The sequence below is a fragment of the Diceros bicornis genome, chromosome 1 (assembly GCF_020826845.1).
Source record: "Diceros bicornis minor isolate mBicDic1 chromosome 1, mDicBic1.mat.cur, whole genome shotgun sequence".
Lineage (NCBI taxonomy): Eukaryota > Metazoa > Chordata > Mammalia > Perissodactyla > Rhinocerotidae > Diceros > Diceros bicornis.
Window position 1 is genome coordinate 11863908 of NC_080740.1, and position 15793 is coordinate 11879700.

Sequence of the window (15793 nt, forward strand, 5' to 3'; positions counted from 1 at the left end):
GAGCAGCAAGAAATCCAGGTCAATGAGGCCTCGGGTGCTGCAAGTCGGAGAGGAAGCAGCTTAGAGGAAGGAGAAGAGATTCCAGATGCGACTTCTTTTACATTAGCAAACAAGTTCTCTACCGTTAAGCATATATTCCATGGCTCATGGAATCTGGAGTTAAGATCCCAAACACATCCTTCAAAGCTCATAAGCAAGCAATCTGCGCTAGTATTAGTATAAATGTGGTAAATGACCAACTAATTAGAGACTAAATACATTAATTTTCAGTACAGATGCATCAAGTCATTATTACTTAATGCTAAATGCATTTTTGTTTTTAAAAATAAAAAAGTAACATATTTTTTAACAGATAACAACTAGCTATAAAACCTCACTTCTAGTAAACAACTTAAAGGAAAACCGTAGTTTTCCACCCAGGATTACTGTTTAAAAAAATAAAAAGATCATCAGAAGTATTCTATCAATGTCCAGATGTAAATAACCTTAGAGAAGTGTTTAGTATGGATGGTAGTATATCTGGGAAAGTATTTTTTTTAAGGAAAAAACAGGCTAAAACATTTTCTGCTTGAATGAAGAAGTAGTAAAGATGGATTAGATTCTATGCAATTCAGGTTCTATAACTAGAAAACAACCTGAAAATGAAAAAAAAAAATTTACTTCTTAAATTCCGTGTTTATAAAAATGGTTTTTGCGTCTCAAGGAGCTCCAGGTACCTGTAAGCACCAAAAAAGTTTTTACACACATTATATACAGACTTTTGAAATGAAATAGATGATTACTCTATTTTTTGCAGCATTTTCAATCCCACTGTTCACAAAGTTTAAAAAAAAAACCTACCACTTACAGAATTTGTACTCCAGAAATATGAATTTGTAACATAACTTGTGCTCACATAAATCTCTTTTGGGCCAGTGTATTCTACACCAACTAATATTTTGTTTAAAATGCAAAAGTCAGATGGTCTTGCCTTTGGATATTTTAAATTTTGTAACAAAGCGGAATCTAACAGCCATTTAGGAACATTAACTGTTGAAATACTTAAAACTGTATGACTAACAACTAATGCTTACTTACGAATTGCGGCTAAAGCTGGGGTGCGCTTCTGACAAGGACACAAAACGTGGTTCTGCCTCCTTCTAGAGACTTTTTCTGGGTCACATATTTCCCACTATCCTTCCTCATTTTATTTCCTGTTCTTTCCTCTCCTTCCACTCGTGCAGTGATCACTACTTACAGTTCCAACAACAAAGTGCCCAGATCATCGAGCAAAAGTGCTTTTAAATTTTATTTATCTATTTTTTTAACATATCTCGAGTAGTACAAATCCAGGCTTCGTGAGCTGACGAGATGTGCTTCTGCGGCACAGTCTGAGGACGACCTGCCCTAGGTCTGTGGGGCATTCCAGAAGTTTCTGTGTTTATCCGGTGACCCATACAATTCCTGTGCACATTAAAGTTTGAGAAATAACTATCTCTTCCCCTCCACAAACTCTGCGGCATATACAAAAGGAACATATTAAGATCATATTCACAATTTCTAAAAGGGTAATGAATTACTGAAAAGAAAAAGATCAAAATCTATTTTTCTCAGTGACAAAATACTAGTACTGAAACAACTATTGGTAAATTAACTTTCAGAGGAAAATTATGGCTTTGCCTTAGTATACCCATCAAATAGATCAGCATGTAATAATATAGCTATGTCATACATAGTGTAATGAGACTTTCTCTCCTCTCATATTCTATGAATATTATGCTAAACTAGTTTTTGGCTTAACAAAAGTTCTACTAAAAATAGGCTGTTTGCATGTAATAAAATATGGTTCAAATGAAATGGTTAGCAGATGGTGTAAGACAAGGCAACACATGTTTTATTATGTTTATCCTATTTATTTTTCTATATCCTAGATTCAGAGCATCCTGAAGGCAAGTGCTATCTCTTTTTAGTGCCTAATAGAGTGCAGACTACAGAGTAGACATTCATTTAGTAAATGTTTGTTGAGTAGATGAATAAATGAATGACTGGAAATCCAGTGTACATGCATTCCAGAAAGAAAACATGGAAACAAAATCACCTCAGGAATTAAAAACAAACAATAAAATGAAAATTTTACTACATGTAGCTATAAAAGAAAAGAAAAATAACAGAAAGAGAAAATATTATCTTCTAAAATAAATAAAAAATAATCATCCTCACTGACCTTAGTCAGTGAGCAAAGTTCCCAGAGGGTTTAAATAAGCTTTTATACATTTTTATATAAGATAACCCAAGACATATTTCCATAATTGTGCAAAGTCGTTTTTTCTAACACATCAGTCAGAAAGAGAAATTGATATTCCAGGATGCCAATGAACTAGTCAGTGTTTAAGGTGGTGGTTACCTATTAGTTGGAAAAATGAGAAAATAAAGGTCAGAAAACCTTGGAAAAGGAAAAAAAAAAAAAGGTTTTTGTTTAACTGTATTTACTGCACTAACCCTTTAAATACAAAACCAATTATGAGCATTATGGTGCTATCGATAATTGCATGCTGGGTGCGTAAATTTAAAATGACAATTTCAATTTTCATTTCATCAAGACGAGGAAGAAAATGAAATTGAATACTAATTAGTGCATGTGTGTCAGACACCTGAAAGATTAGGGGAATTCTGTGCTCATTATAAGTGAGTTTAAGCAAAGTACTCAAAATTTCATCTGAAGGACTGAATATAAATAAAAGAATTAAGTGAGAAGGGAAATTACTAATGCTCAAACACAGAAAATTTGGTACATGATTAGACTCGCCAGAGCCTCTCAGATATGAGTTTCCTGTAAGAAAGGGATAAACATTTTCTTTTCAGAAAAATAACAATGTTATTGAAGAATACAATAACATAATATATGTTCTGAACACAATCAGAAAGTATTTATTGAATAACAATGAGTTTTCAGTTTTCCTCCCATTATATGCAAGATTTCTTCCTCTAATACAAAATTCTTTTTACTTTTACTGTTTTTCTTTAAGAGTTCTTTATCATCTTCACACTAAAAACAAAATAGCAATAATAATAATATTAATAATAATGGTAATAGACTGTCCCTAAAAGTAAAAGAAGTATTTAATTATTCTACTTAAGTGGATAAAGTTATATTTAATCTACACTCCTCTGAGAGTCAACCACTGTCCCGTTCCATTGAGGGTATTTCCACTTATAGTCACTGGAATAAAGAAAACTTAAAGTTCATTCATACTTTGAAAGGCAGGATGATGCATAATGTAAAGTAGGCAATAAACTGGGACAAAGAAAAGTGAAAAATCAGGACGTGAAATATTAATAAAGCATTTCTCAGAGACAACATTGCAGAAGTATGTTATTTACGGTTTATTGCAACATGGCAATCACTGAAGCTCACAAAATTAATTTGCCAAACAGAAATCCTGATGCAAACTTGTGACATCACCTCTCAATTGTTCTGCAATTTCTGCTATGAATCTTAATTTCTAAAGTTTTTTATGACCTCAATCCCACAAATGCATTTCATAATAGTCAACTAAAAAATGGCCTCTGGAATGACTTTTAGCAAACAGAATACAAGCGTTTTTTGTTGTTCTGTGTCTATTTTAAACCTTAATTGGAATGTCATTAGTCTATGACCAAAACTGTACAGATGTACCAATTCCACTATCTGGAATTCTCTTTGCACATGTGGCTACAGATTAGAAAAATCATGTGTAATCATGTGTAACTTAAAAGTAATTTCTGCAAATACATGCAAGTGTAAATTCGTAAAACAAAACAAGAATATCAGGTAACCACATGGGGCCATACAGATAAAAGAAATGTATATAGGATATGTAAAAATTCATATGAAACTTGAACACAGAAAATATCTGAAGGAGATTTTGGCCCTGTTTCTAAAGTATGAAAGTCATACTACTTGACTATAAATCAATTTCCCTTTCTATTAACTGCCTATAAAGCAGCCCCTGTTCATTTCACCTAATAATATCATATCATGGATTCCCATCTTAAAAATGACCTCTGACTCAAAATATGTAGTAAGCAAATAAAACAAATCAGCTAACTAAACAAATCCAAATTCTGTAAATAGCTCCCTATTTCTAAGGAATAAGGCTAAAACCTTTTAGTATGTATGAATCCGAAGGAACACTAAACTCACACACTGAATTTGAGCACATTCCTCCTGCAACCTATCCATGAGTCAAGATTTTCTTTATGGTGTTCCCCAGATTCTCACCTAGCATCTTTGATCATGCTGTTCCCTTAGCATCTAGTCTCTATTGAAAATCATCTTCCCAGGTCCATGTCAAAACTGATCTTCCCCATGAGGCTTTTTCATGATAATTAATTACTTCTTCCTCTGACTCATTGTATACTGGATTTTCCTTCTCTTCAGCACACATCAATGACTTGTTAGATGTTATTAACGATCCCCTACCCTACAACAGAGGTATAATTTTCCACAGAAACCATGGTTTGATCACATTTTCTGTCCTCTTAATATGTAGTTTACTGTCTCATTTCACCAAAGTGCTCAAAAATTATTTAACTGGATAAAATACAAGGTGCTGGCATTACTACCATCCATCCCATTTTTGGGAAATCACTTTATATCTTTTTATACATTAACTTTCTCTTGTTTTAAAAAATAGTTGGCTGATGATAAATAAGAGAGTATGAATGGAAACACCCTCAGCTATTGAAAGAGGGTACTGAAGACATCTGAGGTATTATCATAATCCATTGTATATTTTGTATTTGCACATGTGGAACCACCTCTGAGACAGAGAAGGAGAAGATGCAATTTTTATTTTTTTGAAGTATCAAAAGTTGCTGCCAAACATTAACACAGTGCTAATGAACATGTGGCAGACATAAAAACCTCCCTCTCCGATATGCACCTTAAAATAGTGATATTTATGGGCACCGGCCCGGGCATGCAAGCAGTTAAGAGCGCGCGCTCCGCTGCGGTGGCCCAGGGTTCGCCGGTTTGGATCCCGGCACGCACAGATGCACTGCTTGGCAAGCCATGTTGTGGCAGCGTCCTATATAAAGTAGAGGAAGACGGGCACAGATGTTAGCCCAGGGCCAGTCTTCCTCAGCAAAAAAAAGAGGAGGATTGGCAGATGTTAGCACAGGCCTGATCTCACAAACAAACAAACAAATAGTAATATTCATAACCCAAGAATTTTAACATTTTTAACCCTTTTAATACACTTTCCAATGGAATATGCACATTTCCCACAGTTTCAGAGTTTATAGTCAATTTGGACTCAACTAAATGCTCCTTTCCTCTGTGACTATGATGAAAAGTCACATTGGATTCTCAGTCTTCTTTCTGAAATGACTCTGGTCATATCTCCACAGTAACCTTGCCCCATCCCATCTGTTACCTGAATCCATGGCCATCTGTCATTTTCTGCAGCTGTCCAGGCATTTATAAGCCCCTTCTTATTAAGCCGTGCATAGTAGGGATACCATTTCTGGAGTCCGAAAAGAGCTCGGTGGGTAGACGAAGCTGTGATTTGCTGATTTGATATGATTCCACCTTCAATCCCCAATGGGCCCGAGCATTCTGGGAACAAATCAGGAAAAAAATGTGAATGTATCAGAAATAAGCCATATCCAAATGTGGCTGTTAGATTTGATAGGAGATATTTTTTAAATGATTTTAATTTGCACCATCCTGCCATTTAAGCCCCATCTACTTTATAGATTTGTTACTGATCATTACATGAGGGAGATAATTCTTGCTCCTCATGCCACCTTCTTCTTCACTTTGAGTATGACACCTGAACAGACACTTCTCACTCGCATTACCATTCTGCATTATATACTGTTATCCTTTGGCTGTTGATCACGTCAACAAAAGTGTAATGCCCTTAAAAGGCCTATCTTGTATTTTATACTCGCAGATATTAGCATGTCTCATAAATCATAAGTCCTCAATAAAGATCTGTGAATACATTATTTTTTGATTAGCCTACATCTGAATTTTGTATCAAAATCATTTTCATACTGAATTAGCATTTCTCACTACTATAAATTTTTTAACTTAAATTTTCATAACCACTGCCAGTTATGCTTTCACAAAAAGGGCAATGTGTAAATCTGTCAACAATTTAAAATATTATAATAACAACGTGTGATATGTTATAAGTAATAGAAAATATGTAGAGAAATTATTTTTATAAAGTAAGCAGGTAAACTCTGTACCATCATACACAACAGTACGTATACCTTTCAGTAAAGCAACATATTAAAACATTTATATTTCTAATATTTTTAATTCAAAATTCACAATTCTACATATAGGGATTCTGCACTTACATTTTAACTTTCTTCTTTCATTTTTCTTTAAATTTGCAACTTGGGAATTTAAGAAAAATATCCTAATAAAAATTTTAAACACTAAGATTAAAGCATAATATACTCAAGTGATATGTTCTCAGATACCAAATGTGTTTAGATTTGAAAATTAGAAATAGAGGTAAATCTATCTAAATATTATATATATTTATATTATATATGCTATATATGTGAGTTTCTTAATTGTATATATTTATATTATATATAATATATATTTGAATCTCTTAATTATTTCATAAAATTTCACCAGAAAGTACATTAATTTTATATTCAGTTTTAAAAATTCAGAATACTTACTATTATGATATAATGAAAAGTAATACCTAGTTGTCTTAATTTCATTAACATTTCATACTCCGTACTCAACTTTTTTGCGAAATTAGACTTGTATAATGAATATGAAAATCCTATTATAAAATATACTATAATAATTCACCAGAATTTCTGAAAATATGAAAGGAAAACACTGCTATTATTAAAAGCCAGTGTGTATAAGTCAATTTGATCAGCGATTGCCGCCAAGCATATTTTAGATTTTAATTACTATTGAAGTCCAACATTTGTCAGTAATTAAATGTTCACACTCAGACTGAGGTTGAAAATAAGAAAGAATTCTGCAGCTGGATTATAATACTTTAAAAAGTTACAAAGATGTTTCTCAGTGGCAACCATTCTTCATTAAGCATAAACGTTTCTTTGTCCTATTCCTTGCTCAGATAATAAGAAGCTCTAAGCACATTACTTACTAACACTTCTCCAATGACTTTAACATCTTTAAACACTTTTTGTAAAAAGGATGAAAATATATGGATAAATAATCATCTTAATGAGATTTTATTAGTAAAAATGCCATTAATACAGCAAAAATTGCATTTTTGTGGTTGACGATAAATCATTCACTTGATAAGTTAAATTTAGACAGTATGGTCTTTTCCAAAACATGTAATTAGAGCTGTTTAGCACTTCATGAAGATGCACTATATCACTCTGAAGTCATTAAATTCAGAAGCCATTCATTTTTAGAACTGCAGCGTTTGGAGACCCAGATAATAATCTGATTTTTCATATTCCAAAAAAATTAACATTGAAAATTCAAATGTTGAGTCTTTGGGTTCTTGCTTTGCTTTGCATTTTAAACTTGAAGATCTGTAAAGACTTCATAAAAGCACTAACAGACTTTCATGATGACACTTTGATTTTAAGCAACTGCAGGAGGCTGGCTGTTTAAGAATATTGTCATTAAAAGAGTCTCAAGGATCCTTGTCCTTGATCTGTGCAGTGTTTGGACGGGAAAATGCAGCAGGCAGGGAGGCTATGTATTGTAGCCCAGCCAGTAGAATGGCAGAGCTGAAGAGCCAGCTTTGACTAATTAAATTGCACAACAGCCTTAGAAAGAACTCTGTGCCATTTAGTCGTGTATTTCTAAAGACCTTATGCCGATTGGACATGATCACCGAATTTGTAATCATTTTAAAAGAGATTAGACCTCAAACCACACTATTCAGTATGTCTACTTCATCAGTACTCTTAACCTACTACCCTCCTCTTATTAGCTAACATATCAGCAAACACATTGGCGGTGAGTTGCTACATTATTGTACAGCTAGATATCAATGAGCAATTTTTAAAATATATTTGTGTAATCTTTTTCACTCTGCCATAATGCTCCTAATCTTTGTCATGCCCTCACTAGTCATTCGTTCAAACAAACAAAGTATCATTCAAACCATATATCTTGACATGTTATATTTACACATGGCTTTACAGTTTACAAAGTATTTTCTTATGAGCTATCGCATTGTTGTGATGTCAAGCGTATGAACGTGTCTTTTCTCAGTCCTCAATTCCACACTTTTTAAATAAACTTTTACAACATTCACTTACATACTGTACATTGCCAATCAGTAAAGTCCATCAGAGGAAAACACAACTATGGCGGGGAAGGGTCCTTGAATGAAGCGTGTCTGTGTGGTATCAACTTACTTCCTCATGGTTAGTGGCCCTCAATTTTTCTTGTTTTAAAAATTGGGGTTATGATGACACCTAACTCACCAGCTGTGAGGTAATAAAAGGTAAAAAGTTCTTTGCTTTTATAACTATAAATTGTTAAAAAATAATAATCTTGGTTCTGTAAGGTCACTTGGATGTTTCTCTTTAGAGTTGAGGCGATCCTGAGTCTTTCACACTGTTGCATCCTTAGATGTTCACGGTGGCTTATACACACAAAGAGCTTAATAAATATGTGCTGAATATTGATATTGGGTTTTTTTTTCTAAACAGTAAACTAATAAGCAAATCCAAGTCTTAGACTTTATTTCACACTGGAAAGTTGTCACAAGAACCGCTTTTCTTTACCAGTCATTTGGACCACAATCAAATGGATGTCATCATAATCAAGGGTCCAAATCCAATCTCCTTTGCCTGTGCTGTCCACTTCCCCAATGTCCCATTAAATTCAACAGCTATAACAACTAATGAAGGAGGTGCAATTCAGAATGCAAATGATTATACACCTAAGATTAAGTGACCTTAAGCAGCAAACAATGATACTAAAAAGAAAGATAATATAAAAATATATGTTGCTATCACTATCAATAAATGAGGGAAGGCTATGAAATAATACTTGACAAAAAACTTAATATTAGATGAGCACTCTGGAGTTTAAAAAGTGCATCCATATATGTTTCTTCACATAATCAAAATAATATTTCAACGAAAAAAGGTTATCATGCCTATTTCACAAATGAGGAAACTTTGAGGAGGGAAGTTAAACTCATAAAAGATGAGTCTGGAATTTAAGTCAAATGCTCTGCTTCAGAAACAGGAAATAATGTCAATTGATAGAGTGAAGAGTTCAGTAATTCTTCAAAGGTTCATTGTGGATCTTTTTCTTCTGCTGTTATTTTATATGGCGGATGTGTACTTAGACGTACTAGGAAAGGGGATAGGAGAATTAACATGAAGGAAACATGAAGAATATCACTAGTGCCATTCAGGATACGACAGAGCTTTCACAAAATAGGACACCTTAAAACAGTAGGTGACAGTCTATGGCAGTGAGTCACAGAAGTAAATACTGAAGTATTATGCTGGTCTATGTCCCTTTAAAGGCGTTGAAAAATTAACCTGCTACCATTATTGGACTATATGCTGCTTATCTAATATGGATAGGCTAACTCGGTCCTAATTTACTGAACTCTTACTATGTGCCCACCTATCCGTCAATCCAACCACCCATCCATCCATCCTTCATTCATTTAATTCAGTTTTGAAAATACGATTTTATTAAATACTATATATCAGGTACTTTTCTAGACAGTGGAGATACAGGGATGAACAAAGCAGAAAATGTCTCAGCTCTCAGAGTTCATATTCTAGTGGGAAGACAATATACATTATGTGTCTGTATAAACACATAAATAAACAAGCAAATACCACACAGTGGTAAGTGAAAAGAAAAAAAGAAGAGTGAACCAGGTGAGGGCGTGTCAGGTGACCAGAGATGTCCTGAGAGGTGACGCTAAACCTGATGTCTGAATGAGAAGCAGGAATTGGCTACTGTGCTAGGTTGACTGTACTGGTTTCCCCAAGGAGCTTTCGGTCCAGTGGGAGAGACACACACAGAAATAAAAACACTTCAGTATAATATGGCAGTTGCTGTGATGGTGGATGCACAGGATTCAATGGGAGAATGGAAGAGAGAATCATAACCCAGTCTGGGGTTCAGGGAAGGATTTCCTGGAAAAGAGTGGGAGCCAGCATAGTGAAGAAGGAAGGGAGGGCAGACACTGAGACGGGAAACAGCCTGGTATGATGGTGTAAGTAGAGGCAGTTCAGTATTACTAGACCAAGGTGGGTTGATGGGGGGATGGTCAAGGGCAGAGCGAACAAGTAGAGAGATCCTAGATTATTTTGCTGAAGAGCTTGCTGAGAAGACTTGATTCTATCAGTGATGGGGAATTTTTGAAGAATTCTAGCTATGCTCACATTTTCATTTAATAGATCATACCTGCTACACCGTGGAGGGTAGATTTAAGAGGAGGCAAAACTATGGCCAAATAGCAAGCTATTACAATTGTCCAGGTGCAAATGATGCAGGTCTGAAAGAGGGATGGAAAAGACAAAGAGTTCAAAGCATATTTAGAAGGTAAAACTGGGCAAAGCCAGTAATAATTAGATGTAGGGTGGAGGAGAAAAATGGAGTATCTTCAAAGGCGACAGACAGTTTAGATAGTGCTGCCTTTAATTGAGACTGGACATGTCTCACAAATCACACTGTTGAATCTAATTCCTCCTTAAAATTTTATCAAAAATTATTCTTGCTGCTGGATTGAACCTGGAAGGACTTGTTTCTGTCCCACGTGCTATTGCCACGCAGAACCCAGTGGGCCACATTCACATCAACCAGGCTACTGGGGCAGGATTGAAAAGCGAAAACCTGCTTCTATGCTCAAGCCATACCCAGAACTTCCCTGCCCCACAGCTCATCCAGGTGTACTGTGTGTGTACATCTGCTGTCCCACGAAGCAGGGAGCCCCTTTGTAGGCGGGAATTATATTCCTCAGAGTATTGAGCAGCAAGCCTCAGTCTTAGCAGACACTTAATACATACTTGCAGAGGGAATTAATTTTTTAAAATAAATATGAAAGGTAAATAAACAGGAAAAATTACAGCTAACATTGTAGCATTTTGTGTAATTCGTTTTTAAATTAAAAAATGATTTCACCTACTCTCGCAAGAGTACACAGATCTAGAGGCTTTTAGAAATTGTTTATGTGCCGAGTCAAGAGGAAGAACACTTGAGTAATGAAAAAACGGACTGACAGTCGAGCGGGTTACTGCTCCTTTAACTAGTCTCCACACAGCAACCAGGAATTTCTGAAATTGTCCACCGTTTCCCCTAGAGTGGGCCCAGTGGCAATTTGATCAATGCCAAATATGGCAGGAAAATGTGGTAGTCTGCGTTTCCTGACCATTACATCTGTGTGTACGCATCTTTGGTATTGTGCCTGCTTTTGTCAGGTTTTACAATGATCCTAAATTAAGGAGGCCAATCAACTCGGTTACCAGAGGCTTTTATGCATCATTTACATAGTCAGTCAAAATAACTGCTTTGCCTGAATTGTCTGAGTGGCCTGGAAAGGCCTCTAACCTGGGGCCCTGCTATTCCAACTACTGAGCAGCTGAGTGATGTCACCCGGCAGGTTGAGTGAGAGCAGCTGGGCCAGCTGAGGCCAAGCCTCCTGTGCCCTCCCCAGAGGAACTTCTCCACCTTTGCCAAGTCCACGTGACTAAAATAGCTTCAAAGTGAAGTCCTTCTCACTCCACAAACTCATTCTCTGGAGTGTGGCAAGAACGGCATCTGCATTTTATTGATCTCGCTGCTGACAAGTAGGCAGTGCCTCAAGATGTCTCGCATCTTGTTCCTGGGTGTGCTGATTAAGCCTTTCAAACAAGTGAGATGCACGGCAGAATCCATAACAGGAATGTATTGCTTTCACTCGCTCTATTTCAATATCCAGACATCTTCAGAATGAAAGGATTTCAAATTAAAGCCATGTAAGAGATAAATCTACTTTAAACATCTCCGGTCCTCTCTTTCTCCGAGCGTCTCATCTCCTTACAGGAGTGTGAGTCCTCTGCTGTGCTTAGCATAGCACGATAATTGTGCTGAACACAAGCGCTGGCAAATGGATTACTGATGACCTCCAATACTGCAGAAATTAATGCTGATTCAAGCATAAACTTCCCTCTGTGCTACTTGGACCGGGCCTTTCCTCTATTCTTAGCATTTGTTTTATTTCAGAGTTGTCTTGAGACCAGGCTCTAAGTTGGTGATGGAGAGATCAAGGCCATTCTTCCTCACACTCTGGCCCAGGGGTGAAAAGGAGCCCCGGAAATTTTTTTGTTTTGAGTCTTGTCACCTAAGCCCTCCTACATTTGCCGATTTCTCTCAGGTTCTCATTTTTCTGGTGTTGGGGAGTGGTGTCAGAGGAAAGAGGACAAGGGATGGAATGAAGACAGGAAGCATAAGAAAGGCTGATGTCAGAGCCATGGCTTGGGTGTACTGGTCTGACTGTAGCAGATGGGAGATGGCGAAGGAGCTCCCTGGACAGTGTGAGAACGTGAAGGTGGGCATGCACAACCCAGCCTTCCATCCGCTGACTCATTCACCAATTCCCGAGGGGCACCCCAGGTGTCAGCCTCCCGTCAGGCACTGGGAGGGATCACCTGAAAAGGACGTAGAGAGAAAATCCCACTTGGTGAGGTTTGCGTCTCCACACCTAGAGACTGCTTCTCTGTATCAGAGCATAAACTTCACAGATGGCCACAGTAATCCTGCTTAGGGAAACCAGTAATTGCAAAATCACCAAAATAAGTTTTACAAATTAGTTAAGCTTATTTGGATTGCACATAAAATGCATGTGTACCTTAGAGAAAAGGCTATTTCTTTGCATCACATAGTCTGCTTAGCCTAGGTAAATACCAGGTAAATTTCTTCACAGTCTTGAAGACTGATTCTGTGATATGTGGCCACCAAAGAATTTTTCCCACTCTTAAGAACTATATTCTATTATTTTCCTTATTGGAAAGCTCAGAGGCGGTGATGAGGAACAACTATTTGTGTGTATTTTTTTCTCTTAGATAATAAACTTTTTAAAAGTAGAAACCATGCCTTTTGCATTATTTATGTGTTTAAACCACTTAGCACAGTGCCTTGCAAATTGGCAGTTTTCAATATTGTGTGTTAAAGTAAATTAAAACAAATCATCACTTTTTTGGAGTTACTTCTCTTCCTTTCTTGCAATTAAATTAATGTTCTGAATATAGATATTATCACTCTAAGGATTGCACATGCTGGGTGGGTGTTAAAATCAGAAACACTTTCTTGGTATGCTGGAATGATTGAAATACATAAGAATTAGCTATTGGAGGTAGCGGAAATATCATGTTTGGAATGAAAACCAGCATTCACAAAGTTACAAATTCAATTATCAGACATCCAGCTGTTTTCTTGTAAAATGTGGTTATACTTTTCTTTACACTGTGTTATCTCAAGTCAATTATAATGTATTATCAGTTTAAATTAAATTTTTTGAATTCAGAAAGAAAAACTCATGAATAAGCTAAATTGTAATAGGAAATTGTCCAATATTTCCCAAAGCCAATTTTTGAGTATATTGATGCAGAATGACTGTGTTATTTCAATAGTCGTGCCTATGGACTCTAGTAGTCAAAGGCCAAAATTCTTATCGAGATTATTCACAAAAATCAACAAAATCTAATAAGATTATCATCCTATCATAGTAAATGGTATTGCTACAGGACAACAGAGGAGTGCATTTTAGTTTGCTCAAGATGCATTCTTTCAAAACAGAAAAGCATATGGGCTTTTCAAGTGCTGAATGCGCTTTTGCAGCCAGGCAAGATTTCCGTTACTTGTACTCAGGCTTCCACTTCAACCACACAATTCATCTTCTACCAACTATGAAGATAACAACATGGTTTAATGAAACATTTGTCTATAGAATCAAAAGCCTGCAATTCAAAACCTGCAGATGTATACCTATTCTTGCCTTCTGATAAAACATATCTGCACAGGAAAAAGCGAAAAAGGGGTATAATGCCAAGGTAAATGCTAACGGTGGGATTCAGTTGCTTCAAGAAACATGAGTCTAATACCAAATGTAAATATTCAAACACTGCTATGCAGAAGACACATGTCCACACTTATAAGTAAGTTATTTACATCTTTTAAGATTTTTTGGTAAACGCCTATCACGGTAAGTATCACAAGGCACTGCCTCTGATGTTTTGTTATAAAGCAAGATTATTGGCATGTCAAACCCTGATTTTTATTTGAAAGATAAATCATAGCCCCAAATCCAATTACCAGCTTTCTAGCCATTTTTTTTTTCTTTTTGTACAAGGCGGTTATGCTTTTCTTCACACTGGATGTTATCTCAGGTCAAGTAGGAAATCTCAGTGTCCCAGAGGTCAAAAGAAATCCAAGAGATTAAACAGGAAGCCATTGCAGATGGCAAGGTATGGCACAATGAGCCCTCTCTAACATTGAAATATTTTGGAAAGTCGGTGGAACAGACGATGGAGAGCAAAGTGGAAACTGGAAGTGTGTAGTAGATAGATGATTTGTTTATTTGAATTCTAGAGACATCTACATTATGCATTCACTCCTAAAAATATAAAGAAATGTTTGTCATATGGAAAATAAACAGGTAACGCCCATAGAGTGAGAGAGGTATTGGAGAAGGGATACAAAATTCTTGCAAATAATTTTTTTAAGTCTGCCCTCTAAGTCAGAACCTCAGCTCTGTCGTTTTTCTTCCTTCCAACTTAAAAAAAATCTTTTGCCAATATCTTCAGTATACAGCTGAGACAGAAGATGAATTCTTCATAATAACACATTTACTGTTCAAACATTTCTAGAGAAGAAAGTATCACAAAGGCTTTGCATATAGTGTTTGCTATGGCTTTGGTAGTTCTGACAGGGAAAATTCAACACAGAATTTTAAACAAAGCAAATGTAAAGCTGCTAAAACAAAGGATGCTTTATGAATTTTATAGAAAGAACATAGGAGAATTTAGCAGAGTAACAATTTTATTACAAACCTCTAAAAGCTAACCCAGCTTTTCATACATTATATCTTATTCAAGGAGATTCATACTAAATCTGTTTTATAATGTAATGAATATAGGTCAGCCTATTAAAACAGAAAATTTAACTTCTGCTTTTTTTCAAATTTATTATATGTATTAATAAAGTAGGTCCAAAATTATGTGGTATCCAGGTTAAATGTTCATTTTTATTGAACAATATTTGTAGAAAAATGACTTCTAAAGTTTGTAGCAGAGTTATCTAATAATGCATACATATACTTCAGAGAAGTAAAGGTATTTAAAAATCTTAAATCTGGATTTAAATCTTCAGCTGCTGAAAGAGTATAGAATATTAGCTATGTTCAACAAAATACCAAGAATGGGGTAAATTTCTATTTTCTGGTATGTTTGAACAGATTTTTATGTAGTTCAGCTTAATAATCAAGTAATAAATATGATTCTTATAAAATTATGTTAAAAATATATGACAAATATACTATGGAAAACAGTATGGGGATTTCTCAAAAAACTAAAAATAGAAATACCATATGATCCAGCTATTCCACTACTGGGTATTTATCCAAAGAATATGAAATCAACAATTCAAAAAGATTTATGCACCCCTATGATCATTGCAGCATTATTCACAACAGCCAAGATGTAGAAGCCACCCATCAACAGATGGATATGGATAAAGAAGATGTGTGTATATATAGACAATGGAATACTACTCGGCCACAAAAAAAGACAAAATCACGCCATTTGCAATAACATGGATGGACCTTGAAGTTATTATGCTAAG

The 15793-nt window shown here is 35.6% G+C and overlaps 1 protein-coding gene across 2 annotated transcripts in view; it reads right to left on the bottom strand.

Annotated features, from left to right (window-relative positions):
* Positions 1–15793, bottom strand: part of EDIL3 (EGF like repeats and discoidin domains 3) — a 372749-nt gene that overhangs the window by 121190 nt on the left and 235766 nt on the right. For both annotated transcript variants that reach the window (XM_058526450.1, XM_058526363.1), the window contains one exon: positions 5397–5578. In XM_058526450.1, the coding sequence (XP_058382433.1) occupies positions 5397–5578 (182 nt within the window). The remainder of the gene's footprint in view (positions 1–5396; positions 5579–15793) is intronic.